At 39.7% G+C, this 16,190-nt stretch overlaps 1 protein-coding gene across 7 annotated transcripts in view; it reads right to left on the bottom strand.

Annotated features, from left to right (window-relative positions):
* The window catches only part of Tlr1 (toll like receptor 1), a 62,398-nt gene that overhangs the window by 7,085 nt on the left and 39,123 nt on the right, over window positions 1-16,190 (bottom strand). The window contains exons 3-6 of one of the 7 annotated variants that reach the window (XM_047565936.1): window positions 10,610-10,860; window positions 9,076-9,164; window positions 8,462-8,549; window positions 6,349-6,469 (exon numbers count right to left, since the gene is read on the bottom strand). In XM_047565936.1, the coding sequence (XP_047421892.1) occupies window positions 6,349-6,430 (82 nt within the window). In that variant the 5' untranslated portion in view covers window positions 6,431-6,469; window positions 8,462-8,549; window positions 9,076-9,164; window positions 10,610-10,860. Of the gene's footprint in view, window positions 1-6,324; window positions 6,470-8,461; window positions 9,042-9,075; window positions 9,165-10,609; window positions 10,861-16,190 lie in introns of those variants that run through there. The other 6 variants (XM_047565931.1, XM_047565932.1, XM_047565935.1 and 3 more) reach the window with 6 other exon arrangements.

Raw genomic sequence — 16,190 nt, 5'->3', positions numbered from 1 at the left:
GAAAAAGTGTTCCACAAAATACAACACCCCTGCCTGCTCAAAACCCTAGAAAAAATAGGGATAGTAGGAACATACCTGAACATTGTAAAGGCTATTTATGCTAAGCCCATGGCCAACATCATTCTTAATGGAGAAAAACTGAAACCATTCCCTTTCAAAACAGGAACAAGACAGGGATGTCCTCTTTCACCACTTCTATTCAACATTGTCCTTGAAACTCTAGCCAGAGCAATTAGGCAGACCAAAGAAATTAAAGTGATACGATTAGGAAAAGAGGAACTTAAGCTGTCACTATTTGCGGATGACATGATTCTATAATTAGAGGATCCAAAAACCTCCTCCAGAAAACTTCTAGACCTCATCAATGAATTCAGCAAAATAGCAGGCTATAAAATCAACACGCATAAATCTAAAGCATTTTTATACGCAAGCGATGAAACAGCTGAACGGGAAATGAGGAAAACAACCCCATTTGCAATAGCCTCAAAAAAAAAAAAAAAACTCAGGAATCAATCTAACCAAAGAGGTAAAAGATCTCTACAATGAAAACTACAAAACATTGAAGAAAGAAATTGAGGAAGACTTTAGAAGATGGAAAGATCTCCCATGTTCTTGGATAGGCAGAATTAATATTGTCAAAATGCCATACTACCAAAAGTGCTATACAGATTCAATGCAATTCCAATTAAAATCCCAATGACGTACCTTACAGAAATAGAGCAAGCAATCATGAAATTCATCTGGAGAATGAGAAACCCAGAATAACTAAAGCAGTCCTTAGCAGGAAGAATGAAACAGGGGGCATTGCAACACCAGAACTTCAACTATACTACAAAGCAATAGTAACAAAAACAGCATGGTATTGGTACCAAAATAGACAGGTAGATCAATGGTACAGAATAGAGGACACGGACACAAACCCAAATAAATACAATTATCTAATAGTAGACAAAGGTGCCAAAAATATGCAATGGAGAAAAGATAGCCTCTTCAACAAATGGTGCTGGGAAAACTGGAAAACCATATGCAACAGAATGAAACTAAACCCCTATCTCTCACCCTGCACAAAACTCAACTCACAATGGATCAAGGATCTTGAAATCAGTCCAGAGACCCTGCATCTTATAGAAGAAAAAGTAGGTCCAAATCTTCACCTTGTTGGCTTAGGATCAGACTTCCTTAACAGGACTCCCATAGCACAAGAAATAAAAGCAAGAATCAATAACTGGGATAGATTCAAACTAAATAGCCTTCTATCAGCAAAGGAAACTATCAGCAATGTGAAGAGAGAGCCTACAGAGTGGGAGAATATCTTTGCCACTCATACTTCAGATAGAGCGCTAATTTCCAGAATCTATAAAGAACTCAAAAAACTCTACACCAAGAATACAAATAATCCAATCAACAAATGGGTTAAGGATATGAATAGACACTTCACAGAAGATCTACAAGCAATCAACAAACATGAAAAAATGTTCACCATCTTTAGTAATAAGAGAAATGTAAATCAAAACTACACTAAGATTCCATCTCACCCCAATTAGAATGGCGATTATCAAGAATACAAGCAACAATAGGTGTCGGAGAGGATGTGGGGAAAAAGGTACACTCATACATTGCTGGTGGGGCTGCAAATTAGTGCAGCCACTCTGGAAAGCAGCGTGGAGACTCCTTAGAAAACTTGGAATGGAACCACCATTTGACCCAGCTATCCCACTCCTCGGCCTATACCCAAAGGACTTAAAATCAGCATACTACAGAGATACAGCCACATCAATGTTCATAGCTGCTCAATTCACAATAGCCAGACTGTGGAACCAACCTAGATGTCCTTCAATTGATGAATGGATAAAGAAACTGTGGTATATATATATACAATGGAATATTACTCAGCTATAAAGAATAATAAAATTATGGCATTTGCAGGCAAATGGATGAAATTGAAATATCGTGTTAAGTGAGATAAGCCAATCTCAAAAATCCAAAAGACGAATGATCTCACTGATAAGCGGATGATGACACATAATGGGGGGTGGGAGGGGGGCAAGAATGGAAGAAGGAGGGACTGTGTAGAGGGAAAGAGAGGTGGGAGGGGTGGGGGGGAAGGAAAAAATAACAGAATGAATCAAACATCATTACCCTATATAAATGTATGATTATGCAAATGGTATGCTGTTACTCCATGTACAAACAGAAACAACATGTATCACATTTGTTTACAATAAAAATAAATTTAAAAAAAAAAGAAGTTACATATATCTTGAAGACCCTGATCTGTAGGGAAAACAGAAAGGATATAATCATACCTTAAAATACAGTGGCTAAATTATGCCAAGATATTCATCTCCAATGGGTTAATTTCTTGCCAAATGTTCTCCTCAGTAAGGGTATCTCCAGAAGCAGCCTTAAATTGATCCCCAAAAGAAATAACAAATAAGAGAATCTCTGGTTTCCTAGGGAGAAGGGAAAATGTGGCTATCATGAAAAAAACTAAATTTAAAAAGTCTCTACAACCATTAGTCAAATATTAATTGCTGTACATGAATATGCCTCTTCCAGGTCCCTGTCAATGTTGAAGTCACCTCTCCATTCCTTCCAGTAAAGTTCCAAATGAAAAATTACAGTAGGTAGAAACCTTCCATTCTAAGACCCCATTCATCATCCATTTTCAGCAGGAAACAGCTTACAGAAGTCATCTCTCATTTTTTCCATAGAAATGGAAAATAGAAATTGACAGTGGGAAAATATAAAAGGAGTACACTTCATAATGTGAACTTAACTTGCTGCTCCGCCACTGCAGTTTATTTTAAAACTGACTTGTTTTTTCTTCCTTCTTCTTCTCCCTGTCCCCCTCCCAAATCTTGGAGGAAGCAAGATTACCCTTCTTCCAATCCTAGGCTGAGTAATCTGTCCTTGAGCAAACACACGAACCAATGAAGAAATTCAGACTTCAGGAATGGCACCAGAAGACTAAGTAGCACACATTTCCCAAATCAAGCAACTTACAATCCCCAACAGGGCACACCTGGAATGTAGCCTTTAAATCACCTCTTCAAAAAACCCCTGTTACCCCTGATGATCAGACTCATAACCTTGGGGACAGGAATCCCCTGTGTTTCTCCTTTGTTAGTAAAAAAATAAATAAATAAAACTTCTAAAAAAAAAAAAGACAGGCAGTGGCCGGAGTGATATAGCCACAGGCTAGGAACACAGGCGCTGGAGGAAGTTCCAGAGAGACTGCAGCCCTGTCAATACCTTGATTATGTATTTTTGGCCTTCTGCACTATGAGAAAATAAATTTCTATTGTCTTAAGTTTCCATGCCTGTCGTAGTTGGTTACAGCAGCCATAGGAATCTAAAAGATGGTTCATGAAAATTCCTCTGGCACTGACCCTTCCAAGCTCATTGAGAACCCAGGCTGTTTCATCTGGTACCTTAGAAATGAAAGGGTGGTATCTCCCCAGGACTTTTTTGAGAGCCTTCCCATATGATTGGATTAGGATTGTTCTTGCATTACCTTCTATTATCTTCATATGGTTTGGGCAACATGTGTCTTGTTCAAAGGCTAATTAAATCATAACGAAACATCTTTTAGAAGATGCATTCATCAAAAACTATAGAACACTAAATAAAGAAATTGAAGAAGACCTTAGAAGATGGAAAGATCTCCCATGTTCTTGGATAGGCAGAATTAACATTATCAAAATGACCATACTACCAAAAGTGCTATATGGATTTAATGCAATTCCTTTTAAAATTCCAATGATGTTCTTCATAGAAATATAAAAAACAATCATGAAATTCAGTTGGAAAAATAAGAGCCCAGAGTAGCCAAAGCAATCCTTAGTGAGAAAAGTGAAGCAGGAGGCATCACAACACCAGTCTTTAAATTACACTACAGAGCTATAGTAACAAAACAGCACGATATTGGCACCAAAACAGACATGAAGACCAATGGTACCAAATAGAAGACATAGAGACAAATCCACATAAGTACAGTTAACTTATACTAGATAAAAGCACCAGAAACACGCATTGGAAAAAGATAGCCTCTTCAACAAATGGTGCTGGGAAAACTGGAAATTCACATGTAGCAGAAAGAAATTTAGCCCCTATTTCTTACCCTGTACGAAAATCAACTCAAAGTGCATCAAGTGGTCTAGACGTTAGACCAGAGACTCTGCTCCTACTAGAAGAAAAAGTAGGCCCAAATCTCCATCATGTCGGCTTAGGAACCAACTTCCTCAACAAGATTCTTACAGCACAAGAAGTAAAATCAAGAATCAATAAACGGGATGGTATCAAACTAAAAAGCTTCTTCACAGCAAAGGAAATAATCAAGAATGTGAAGAGAGAAGCAACAGAATGGGAGAAAATGTTTGCCACCTGCACCTCAGATAGAGCTTTAATCTCCAGGATATATAAAGAACTAAAAAAAAATTAACACCAAAAAAACAAATAACCCAATCAATAAATGGGCAAAGGAACTAAACAGGCACTTCACAAAGAAGAAATACATTCAGTCAACAAATATGTGAAAAAATGTTCAACATCTCTAGCAATTAGAGAAATGCAAATTAAAACTACACTGAGATTTTATCTCACTCCAATCAGAATAGCAATTATCAAGAATACACATAACAATAAATGTTGTCAAGGATGTGGGGGAAAAGGTTCACTCATACATTGCTAGCGGGACTGCAAATTGGTGCAACCACTCTGGAAAGCAGTATGGAGATTCCTCAGAAAACTTGGAACGGAACCACTGTTTGAACCAGTTATCCCTCTCCTTGGTCTATACCCAAAGGACTACCGTGTACTACAGTGACACAGCCACATCAATGTTTATAGCAGTTCAATACACAATAGCTAAACCATGGAACCAACCTAGGTGCCCTTCAACAGATGAGTGGATAAAGAAAAATGTGGTATATATACACAATGCAATATTACTCAGCCATAAAGAAGAATGAAATTATGGCATTTGCCAGTAAATGGATGGACCTGGAGACTATCACGCTAAGTGAAATAAGCCAATCCGAAAAAACCAAAGGTCAAAAGTTCTCTCTGATATGCAGATGCTAACACACAATAAGGGGAGCAGAAAAGAATAGAAGTTCATTTAATTAGACAAAGGGGAATGAAGGGAAAGGGGGGATGAGAATAGGAAAGATAGTAGAATGAATTGGACATAACTTTTCCATGTTCATATAGGAACACATGGCTAGTGTAACTCCACATGATATACAACCACAAGAATGGGAAGTTATACTCCATGTATGTATGATATGTCAAAATACACTCTACTGTCATGTATATCTAAAAAGAACTAATTTTTTAAAAGAAGATCCATTTATTCATCTATTTGTTTATTCAACCAATATTTATTGATCACCTACTGGCCATGCTTTAGGAACTGGAGACAGAGCAGTAAACAACAAAGTCCTATTTCTCAAGGAGCTAATAATCTGGTGGGGAGACAGAAAATAAATAAATGACTAAACTTCATTTCATGTAGTAATAAGTGTAGAAAAATGTAGAAAAATGAAGCAGTGTAAATTATAGGTACGAGATGGTGGCTGGTGATATATTTTAATTGATTCATTGGAGAACTTTTTGAGACAATGACTTTGGGAGAAAAATCAGAAAGAAGTGAATGATGTACTATGGAAAAACCTGGGGGTGGGGCCTTTCTGGCAAAGGTCCTGAGACAGAATGGAGGTTGGCTTATCTCAGGAACAGCGAGGAGGTCAACATTAGCACAGTCAACATGAGCAAAGGTGAGAGGAAAACAAGATCACACTGGGCCTTGGAGATCATTGCAAGTAGTTGGTGTTCTATCCTAGGAGTGAAAGGGGCAGGGAGACTGGAGGGTTTTGAGGAACGGAGTTGTTTCCTGCTCGCTCTGTATTTCCCTCATCAAGTAGGCATTTTTCCCTATGACGTGCTAGACATCATCTTATGTTGTGCTTGTTGCACTAGTTTCCAACCCAAGTGGCTCAGATGCCACGTTGCCATCACCATTCCAGTGGCACAAGACACCAGAGGGAGCTGCCTTGGGATGAAGCCGGAGAGCGATACGCCTCTCACCCCAGACCCCCTTCCAGCTGGGGCTGCACCAGGACACAGGTCTCTCAGAAGACCTCAAAATCCCTGCGAACAGTGCTGGGCAAGCAGGCCATCAGCGCCAGCAGAGTGCCAGGTCCCTCCGCACACGTCCCTTCCCACAACTCAACTGGCGCAGGAGGACTTCAATAATCCAACCTCCAGAAACAACCCTGTTACAAAAGTTCCCCAAGTTAAAGACATGCAAACTGAACTCACTTTCAGAGCCGGCCTTGGACTTACCCTTTTGTAGGAATGTCCAAAGGTACCTTGGTGATCCTGGTTTCTTCTGACACAGAGGAAGGCCTCTCCTAATTGCATTCATGAAGACTGAGCAAGAAAGATGACACCAACGTTTAAGTTCCTGTTAAAAGTAAAGGTGGTCTTTTTATGGCACTGATTATATTTGGTGGAAAGACCCAGAAATTTCCCAAATATTCCTTGACAACTTTCTGAAAGATTTAAGTGCATGAAATTGCCTGTCCCCAAGTATTTAATAAAAGCATTACTTCAGTCTCCTAGCTAGCTATATTAATTGTCTCAAATATCATTAGCTGAAATAATTGACTCAAACACCCAGCCCCCATTTTGCTCTGTCATTTAAAATCATCAAGTGTTTTGTTCTTTTAAATTGGTGTGCATTAATTCTATAGGATAGTGGTTTCATTATGGCACACTGTTACATGCACATAACATAATTTGATCAGTTTCCCCCACACCCGCTGGAACCTCCTCTTTCCCTTCCCTCCTCCTTCCCAGGGACTCCCTTCCTCCACCCTTAGGTAGATCTTCATTTTTTTTTTTTTTTTTTGGTGCTGGGGATGGAACCCAGGGCCTTGTGCTTACAAGGCAAGCACTCTACCAACTGAGCTATATCCCCAGCCCCAGATCTTCAATTTTTATGAGAGCCTTTTTCCCTTTTTTCTCTCTAACTTCCACATATGAGAGAAAACATGACATTTTTCTTTCTGACTTTCTTGGCCTATTTTGCTTAACATGATGACTTCAACTTCCATCCATTTTCCTGTAAATAACATAATTTCATTGTTCTTTGTGACTGAATAAAACTCCATTGTGTGTGTCTGTGTGTGTATAATGATTTTATATGATGATTTTATATGGTATATAAAAAATTTTATATGGCATATATAAAATCATTAGTTTGAAGTACTCAGTTTATGAAAACTTTTTTAATTTCTGTAATTAAGAAATCTAAGTATTACATACATGAAGAACTGATTTTAGACATTTACAGGCTCTATAAATTTTATGCCAAACTTGCTAAACTTAATGAAAAATCCATGTCTCAATTATCCAGACTAAACAAAATATTTTTTGGTCAAAGTCTGAATGACAACCACTGACACTCATCTGTATTAGAACCTCAAAAATTTTTTACTACCAAATAAAATGATTATTTACTGAATTGAACAGTTAAAGGATGCTTTAATTTAAAAGCCTAAAAAAACCTTCAGGTTTGTTTATGTTGGGTTTTTTTGTGATCAGGATAGGTATAGCCTCACGTCAGATGATGCAGGGAAGAAGTACATTTGAATCACCTGTTTGGAGACTTGGGTGGGGGGACATTAAATCGATGTTTGACTGATCTTGATGTATACTATTCAAACAACCAATCTGGCCCCTGAAGTTCAGTCCTGCAATATGTAGCAAGTCTTCTCTGCACCAAACCAACTAGCTATTAACCACAGGATAAAAGGACTGGAACCAGTTCAAGAGGTTTTCTGCTTGATTTCAATGTGGTTTTGCAAATGTCAGCTTTTTCATTGAGAAGATGGAGTCACTTTCTGTTCTTTTGACCAAACTGAACGTGACCTTGGAAGCATTTACAAAACCTAAAATTCCCCCTGACTTCTAGCTCTCCAGAACAGTTTGAGTGGTCTCAGAAAAAAAGTGGGGATGGGGGGTGGGAGGGGGGAAAAAAAATGGAAGAAGGAGGGACTGTATAGAGGGAAAAGAGGGGTGGGAGGGGTGGGGGGGAAGGAAAAAAATAGCAGAATGAATCAAAAACTATTACCTTATGTAAATATATGATTACACAAATGGTATGCCTCTACTTCATGTACAGAGAAACAAGATGTATCCCATTTGTTTACAATAAAAATAAATTTTAAAAAATAATAAAAATAATAAAAAAAATAAAATAAAATAAAATAAAATAAAAAAGAGTTGGGACAACCCAAAGTATAACTAAAATAAGCCTGTGCATTAAAACAGAGTTGCTGTGTGGCAGCCCTGCCTCTAGGAGACATGCGTGGCCTACACCAGTCTGGTTTTTGTTACTATCACAAAATAGCTAAGGCAGGCTACTTAAGAAAAGAGGTTGACTTGGACTCACAGTATTGGTCCAAATCAAGGGGCTGCCTCTGGTGATGGCCTTCTTGCTGGCAGTCCCGATGCAGTCTCTTCTGGTCTTTCTCCATCTTCTTATAAAGACTCCATCATGGGATCAACTCTTATGACCTCACCTAATCCTCATCCCTTCCCAAAGGCCCCACCTCTAAACCCCATAGTCAGATTGAGTTTCCACCCTCTTAACGCCTCACCATAGGGATTAAACTCCAACCCTTGGAGGGACACACTCAAACCAGACCCAAACCCTAGCACATTCCATTTTCCTGAACATTTTAAATGCAAAGACTATGGATGCAGCGGGGATGAGGTGAACTAGCAGTTCTGAAAGAAAACCAGCAAACCTCTGTGACCCAAATATTTATCTTCCTACTTAAAAATATCTCTTGAAAGCAAATCACGCATGAAGTGTTGTCTAGGAAGAAAAATCTTTTTTTCTCTGATTTAGGATTAGGAGCTGATAAACAAATGCTAGTTCAAACCACACAGTAAGTATGTATCAGAAAAACACCCACTGCTTAAAGATTTTTGCAATTTCCATACCCAATAACTAGCTACACCATTATTTTCTTCTGTGGAATAAAAAAAGATATTGCTTACCAAGACAACCTGCCAGTCTGTTCTGTTTGGCAGCCTGTAAGAAACTCAAGTACTTCCGTGAACTTTTATTTCATTGGCAATCACGTTCACTGTTGAAAAAAAAAAGAAAAAAAAAAGCCCTTTCATGCCATCTACTGAAGCCCACTGGGATTACACTACATAGTAAGTAGAAATTTTTCTCCTTTTCAATAGAGAATAGGGTCTGTGGGCTAATTGATAGAAATGTGCTCAAAGGGAATCATGTCCCTTTACTACAGTCAGCTCACTGCTGTTGACACCAACAAAGTGAAGGAGGTGATGTTAATAATTCACAGATTTTTATGGGTTGAATTCAAAATGCCTATTCCAGTGGTGTGCTGGAAGAGGCGGGGGGCGTGGGTTTGGGTGTTTCAGCTGCTTGGCTTTTTTTTTTTTTTTTTTTTTTTTTTGAGGTACTGGGGATTGACCCCAGAGGCTCTCTACCAATGAGCTACATCTCCAGTCCTTTTTATATTTATTTTGAAACAGGGTCTTGCTAAATTGCTGAGACTGGCCTCAAACTTGTGATCCTCCTGTCTCAGCCTCCCAAACAGCTGGGATCACAGGTGTGCACCACCACGCCTGACTTCCTCTGGCTTTTTTATCAATCCGTACCTCAGTGACTGACAGCTGAAAGAGCAAGGGGTCGAGATTAAAGTGTTGCTGCAATACATTCATAAAGAGGGAAGATAATTCATGTGATATAGAACAGGTGATGATCGTGTCTTTTTTGACCAATTGGTTTTTAGATCTAAGTTGTGCTGATTTTTTTTTTCATTGATATTTCCCAGATTTTTGGAAAACATGATTTTTAAAATATATCTTTAGTCATTGATGGACACAATACCTTTATTTTATTTATTTATATGTGATGCTGAGGATCGAACCCAGTGCCTCACACATGCTAGGCAAGTGCTCTGGTCACTGAACCACAACCCCAGTCGGAAAAACATGATTTTTAAACAGTGTCAAAAACATGCTAAAACTCTTTTTTCGGATAAGGTCCAAGATATTTCCTTCGGGTTGTTGTCAGCAATCTCAAGGAAGCCACTCTGATGGCTCCACTCTTGCCTTTTAAACCAACAACCATAAAAATGACAAAACTATAAATGGACAAATAAAGCTGAGGAATGCCAACTGTCTGCCTCTGAACCTGTCCTGACCTGGCATTACATGGCATCTGGTTGAGTCTGGATGTGAGGACAAGAGCCTTCTTCATCTCCCTCCATAGCTTTCCCCTGGAATCAGCCTTTCTGCCACTCGGTGAACCAGTGAGGAGCCCTTGAATGAACACACACTTGTAATCATGCACATCCACGCATCAGACAGTTACGCCTCCCAAGGAAAGCTCTAATTCTCAGAGAATATTGCTTCTCCCTAAACTTTTTGATATTTCATTTAGCCCAATATAACCAACATACTGCTTAAACATGCAATCAATATAAAACATCAATAAAATGTGTTAGTTTTTGAAATTCTATGTCAGTGCCTGTTCTACACATCTCAATTGGGTTACCTGCATTTCAGGTGCTCCGTGATCCCCTGTGACTAAAGACTTCCATCTTGGACAACACAGGTCTAGTGGAGTTATCACAGCCATGCCACGAAGTTCAAGTCCAGTTAACAGCAGCCCAAAGAGCTCATTTGAAATGAAATTGTCCTCCTTGTATTCTAGGCAAACCCATACTTCTCTCCACAGCAATTTCTCTGATCATCCCTATTTCATACCCAGGCACTTCTTTTTGGATCCAGGGTGGTATAAACAGGCTGTCAATTAGATGTAAGTTATAGTTAGGGTTTTTTTTTTTTTCAACAAAAGTTTTATTAAAATATATTCACATACTATAAAAAATTTACTCATTTATAGGCGTACAAATGAATGGCTTTAGGTGTATTCACAGAGTTGGTCAACTATCACCACAACCAATCTAGAACATTCTCATCACCACTATATCCCTTAGCCCTCACCCTCCGCTCCCTCCACCCCAGTCCTTGGTAACCACTACTCCATAGATGGTACTAATCTCTACAGAATCGTCTCCTCAGGATAGTTTCTCTACCAGGAAGCATATAACAGGTAGACTTTGTGATCAGCTTCCTTCACATAGCATCAGATTTTCATGGTTCCTCCACGTTGTAACATGCATTAATACTTCGCCTTCTTTATTACCACATAATTTTCAGTAGAATGGATATGCCACACTTTATTTATCCATTCCTCAGTTGATGGACACTATGGCTTTTATGAATAATGCTGCTATAAACATTTATGTACAAATTTTTTCATAGACATATTTTCTGGGGTACATACCTAGGAGTGGAACTGACATATAAAACAGGATTCTACAGTTAGCCTTTTGAGGAACTGCTAGAATGTTTGAAAAAAGCTGCACCGTTTTACCTTCCCACCAGCAGTATGTAAGGACTTCAATTTCTCCACAGCCTTGCTAATATTTTCTTGTCATCTCTCTTGCATTATAGCTGTCCTATCAAGTATGAAGTGGTATCTCATTGTGATTCTGATTTGCGTTTCTCTGATCAACATGATGTTGAGCATCTTCTTCCATATCAGGGATCAAATCCAGGGATGCACTACCACTAAGCTGCATCCTGGTCCTTTTTATTGTTTATTTTGAGACAGGATCTCGCTGAGTTGCCTAGGTTGACCTTGAACTTGCCATCCTCCTGCTTTAGCCTCCCATGTAGCTTGGACTACAGATGTGCACCACCATGCATGTATCTAAAGTGATACAAAATGAAGGCAGAGATGCCAAACTTTATTCTGCTTTCAGTCATCCATTGGCCAGCTGCAGGCTTAACAAAAGAGTCAGTGTACCTTAATTGTGAGGTTCTTCTCACAGTGGGGTTAGTGTTCCCATGAGTACTAGTTTTTGTGGCTCTTCTCACAGTGGGGTTAGTGCAGCAAGAGCACATTCCTTTCCTTCTGTTAGTCAGTTTTCCATCACTATAGCAAAATATTTGAGATAATTAACTTAAAAAGATGAAAGGTTTACTTTGGTTCCTGGTTTTGGAGATTTCAGTTCAAGATCAGGCAGACCCATTGCTTTGGGCCTCTGGTGGTGTGCCAAATGGCAATGGTAGTGAGGGCATGGTGGAGCAAAAATGCTCACCAAATGAGCCAGAAAAGAGAGAGAGAGGAAGAGTCCAGGTTCCCACAATCCACTTCAAAGGCACCCTCCCAGTGACCCAAAGAGTTCCCAGTAGGCCCCACCTTCAGAAGATCCACTGTAACTGCAGAATGTACCACCCTGAAGAATGAGCCCTTAGTACCTGACCTTTGGGGGACACTACCCCTAATCAAACATAGCACCTTTCTTTCCTCCTCAGTTTCTCCATGTAATCTCACAATTTCTCTAACCTACCAGAGCCTAGAACTTCAAATTGTGTCCTGTAAAGCTCACTGGCAATGAGAAATGGCATCATTCAGATTTTACTTTTCAATGATTCTCCCTTAAGTACTGAACACTTCCCAGCCACCTTCTTGAAATTGACACTAGAATGTCGATACCTGAGTAAATCTCAAGTCAAGACAAATCATCTCCAGCTGTCTGCCTGGGAGTGGGATGTGGATGGGAATTTGCTCTTTCAGTTTCACAAAATGTCAGGGGTGATCCAAGATAGCGGACTAGAGGGTGACTGCATCTCCTGTCGCTCCAGAACCCAGGATTCAAGAAGGGGAGGTATTGAGAGACTCGGACTAAAATAGAGCCACAGGGTGAGTCTCCCCTACAGGGTGAAGCTCGGCCTGGGCAGCAGGCACGGATAGGGGCGGCTTATCAGAGTAGGGTTGGGTAGCTAGAATCTTCCCCAGGCAGCCCTGCACACTCCGGCGGTGGGCTCCTCCCACACGGCCAGCTTCTCCAGCTTCTTGGAGCAGGCCCCCCAGTGAAAGCCTTTCTACACAGAACCAGCTCCAAGTCCCGGAGCCAGTGCGGAGAGCTCTGGCCCACCGGCAGCTTCAGGGACCAGGACAGGGCAGCCAGGGACTTCCCCAAGCAGCCCGGCTCCCTCCGGCAGGAGGCGCCTTTCAAGGCTAGCTTCTTGGAGCAGACCACCCAGTGAGAGCCTTTCTACACAGAGCCAGCCACAAGTACCCAAGCCAACAGAGAGCTCCGACCCGCAGGCAGCCTCTGGGACCAGGGCAGGGAAGCCAGAGATTTCTCCAGGCGGCCCTGCCCCCTCCGGCCGCAGGCTCTTTCCATGGGGCAATCAAAGATGGCGGACTAGAGGGTGACTGCATCTCCAGTTGCTCATGAACCCAGGATTCAAGAAGGGGAGGCATTGAGAGACTCAGACTAAAATAGAGCCACGGGGTGAGTCTCCCCCACTGGGTAAAGCTTGACCTGGGCGGCAGGCACGGATAGGGGTGGCTTATCAGAGCAGGGCAGGGCAGCTACAGTCTTACCCAGGTGCCCTGCTCACTCCGGCGGTGGGCTCCTCCCAGGGCCAGCTTCTTGGAGCAGGCCCCCCAGTGAGACCCTTTCCGCACAGAGCCAGGTCCAAGCCCTGGAACCAGTAGCGGGCTAGGGGCAGCTTTGTTCGGAAGCACTGCATTATCAAGTTCCTCCAAGACTTCAGGCTACTGAAGGCTAGGAGGTGATACACTGGAAATCTACAGGGACACTATAAGCCAATAGAGGAAATCTGCAATATCTCAGAGTCCCATTGACATCTGACCAATATGAGAAAACAAGGGAAGAAAATGTCCCAAACAAACCTAGATACTATATCAATAAAACCCAATGACAGTATATCAGAAGAAATGTCAGAAAGGGAGTTCAGAATGTACATAATTAAAACAATCAGGGAAGCAAATGAGGAGATGAAAGAGCAAATGCAGGCATTGAAGGAGGAGATGAAAGAGCAAATGCAGGCATTAAATGATCGCACCGATCAACAGTTAAAAGAGCAAATACGGGAAGCAAGAGATCATTTCAATAAAGAGTTAGAGATACTGAAAAAAAAAAAAAAAACAAACAGAAATCCTTGAAATGAAGGAAACAATAAACCAAGTTAAAAACTCCATAGAAAGCATAACCAATAGGATAGAACACCTGGAAGACAGAACCTCAAACATTGAAGACAAAATATTTAATCTTGAAATCAAAGTTGACCAAACAGAGAAGATGGTAAGAAATCATGAACAGAATCTACAAGAATTATGGGATATCATGAAAAGGCCAAATTTAAGAATTATTGGGGTTAAGGAAGGCACAGAGATACAAACCAAAGGAATGAATAACCTATTCAATGAAATAATATCAGAAAATTTCCCAAATATGAAGAATGAAATGGAAAACCAAGTACAAGAGGCTTATAGGACTCCAAACATACAAAATTACAACAGACCCACACCAAGGCACATTATTATGAAAATACCTACAAAATAAAGACAGAATTTTAAAGGCCGCGTGAGAAAAGAATCAAATTACATTCAGGGGGAAACCAATAAGAATATCAGCAGATTTTTCAACTCAGACCCTAAAAGTTAGAAGGGCCTGAAACAACATTTACCAAGCCCTGAAAGAAATGGATGCCAACCAAGAATCTTATGCCCAGCAAAACTTACTTTCAGATTTGACGACGAAATAAGATCCTTCCATGATAAACAAAAACTAAAGGAATTTACAAAAAGAAAGCCAGCATTACAGAACATTCTCAGCAAAATATTCCATGAGGAAGAGATGAAAAACAATGATGCAAATCAGCAACGGGAGGAACTAGCCTAATGGAATAGCCAAATAAAGGAGAAACCAAATCACGACAAAAAGCAAAAATGAGTCAAATGACTGGGAATACAAATCATATCATAATAATAACCCTGAATGTTAATGGCCTGAACTCATCAGTCAAAAAACATAGACTGGCAGATTGGATTAAAAAGAAAAATCCAACAATATGCTGCCAGCAAGAGACTCATCTCATAGAAAGAGATACCCAGAGACTAAAGGTGAAAGGATGAGAAAAAACATACCATGCACACGGACACAGCAAAAAAGCTGGAGTATCCATCCTCATTTCAGAAAATGTGGACTTTAAGCCAAAACTAGTCAGAAGGGATAAAGAAGGACATTACATGCTGCTTAAGGGAAGCATAAATCAGCAAAACATAACAATCATAAATATCTATGCCCCGAACATTGGCTCATCCATGTATGTCAAACAAATCCTTCTCAATTCCAGAAATCAAATAGACCACAACACAATAATACTAGGTGATTTTAACACACCTCTCTCACCACTGGACAGATCTTCCAAACAAAAATTGAATAAAGAAACCATAGATCTCAATAACACAATCAATAATTTAGACTTAACCGACATATATAGAATATACCATCCAACAAAGAATGAATACACTTTCTTCTCAGCAGCACATGGATCCTTCTCTAAAATAGACCATATTTTATGCCACAAAGCTACTGTTAGCAAATACAAGAAGATAGAGATACTACCTTGTACTCTATCAGATCATAATGGATTGAAATTAGAAATAAATGACAGAATAAAAAACAGAAACTTCTCCAATACTTGGAGATTAAATAATACACTGTTATATGATGAATGGATAACAGAAGACATCAGGAGGGAAATTAAAAAATTCTTAGAAGTAAACGAGAATAAAGACACATCATATCAAAATCTCTGAACACTATGAAAGCAGTACTTAGAGGAAGATTTATTTCATGGGGCACATTCAACAAAAGAAGTAGAAATCAACAAATAAATGACTTAACACTACAGCTCAAAGTCCTAGAAAAAGAAGAGCAGACCAACACCAAAAGTAGTAGAAGACAGGAAACAGTTAAAATCAGAGCCGAAATCAACGAAATTGAAACAAAAGAAACAATCGGAAAAATTAACAAAATAAATAGTTGGTTCTTTGAAAAAATAAACAAAAATTGATAAGCCCTTAGCCACACTAACAAAGAGAAAGAGGGAGAAAACTCAAATTACTAAAATTCGGAATGAACAAGGAAATCTCACAACAGACACAAGTGAAATACGAAACATAATTAGAAACTATTTTGAAAATCTGTACTCCAAAAAAACAGAAAACCTCGAAGACATCAACA

The sequence above is a fragment of the Sciurus carolinensis genome, chromosome 10 (genome assembly GCF_902686445.1).
Source record: "Sciurus carolinensis chromosome 10, mSciCar1.2, whole genome shotgun sequence".
Taxonomy (NCBI): domain Eukaryota; kingdom Metazoa; phylum Chordata; class Mammalia; order Rodentia; family Sciuridae; genus Sciurus; species Sciurus carolinensis.
The sequence above is the reverse complement of the archived record's forward strand: the minus strand, read 5'-3'. Positions and strand labels throughout refer to the sequence as shown.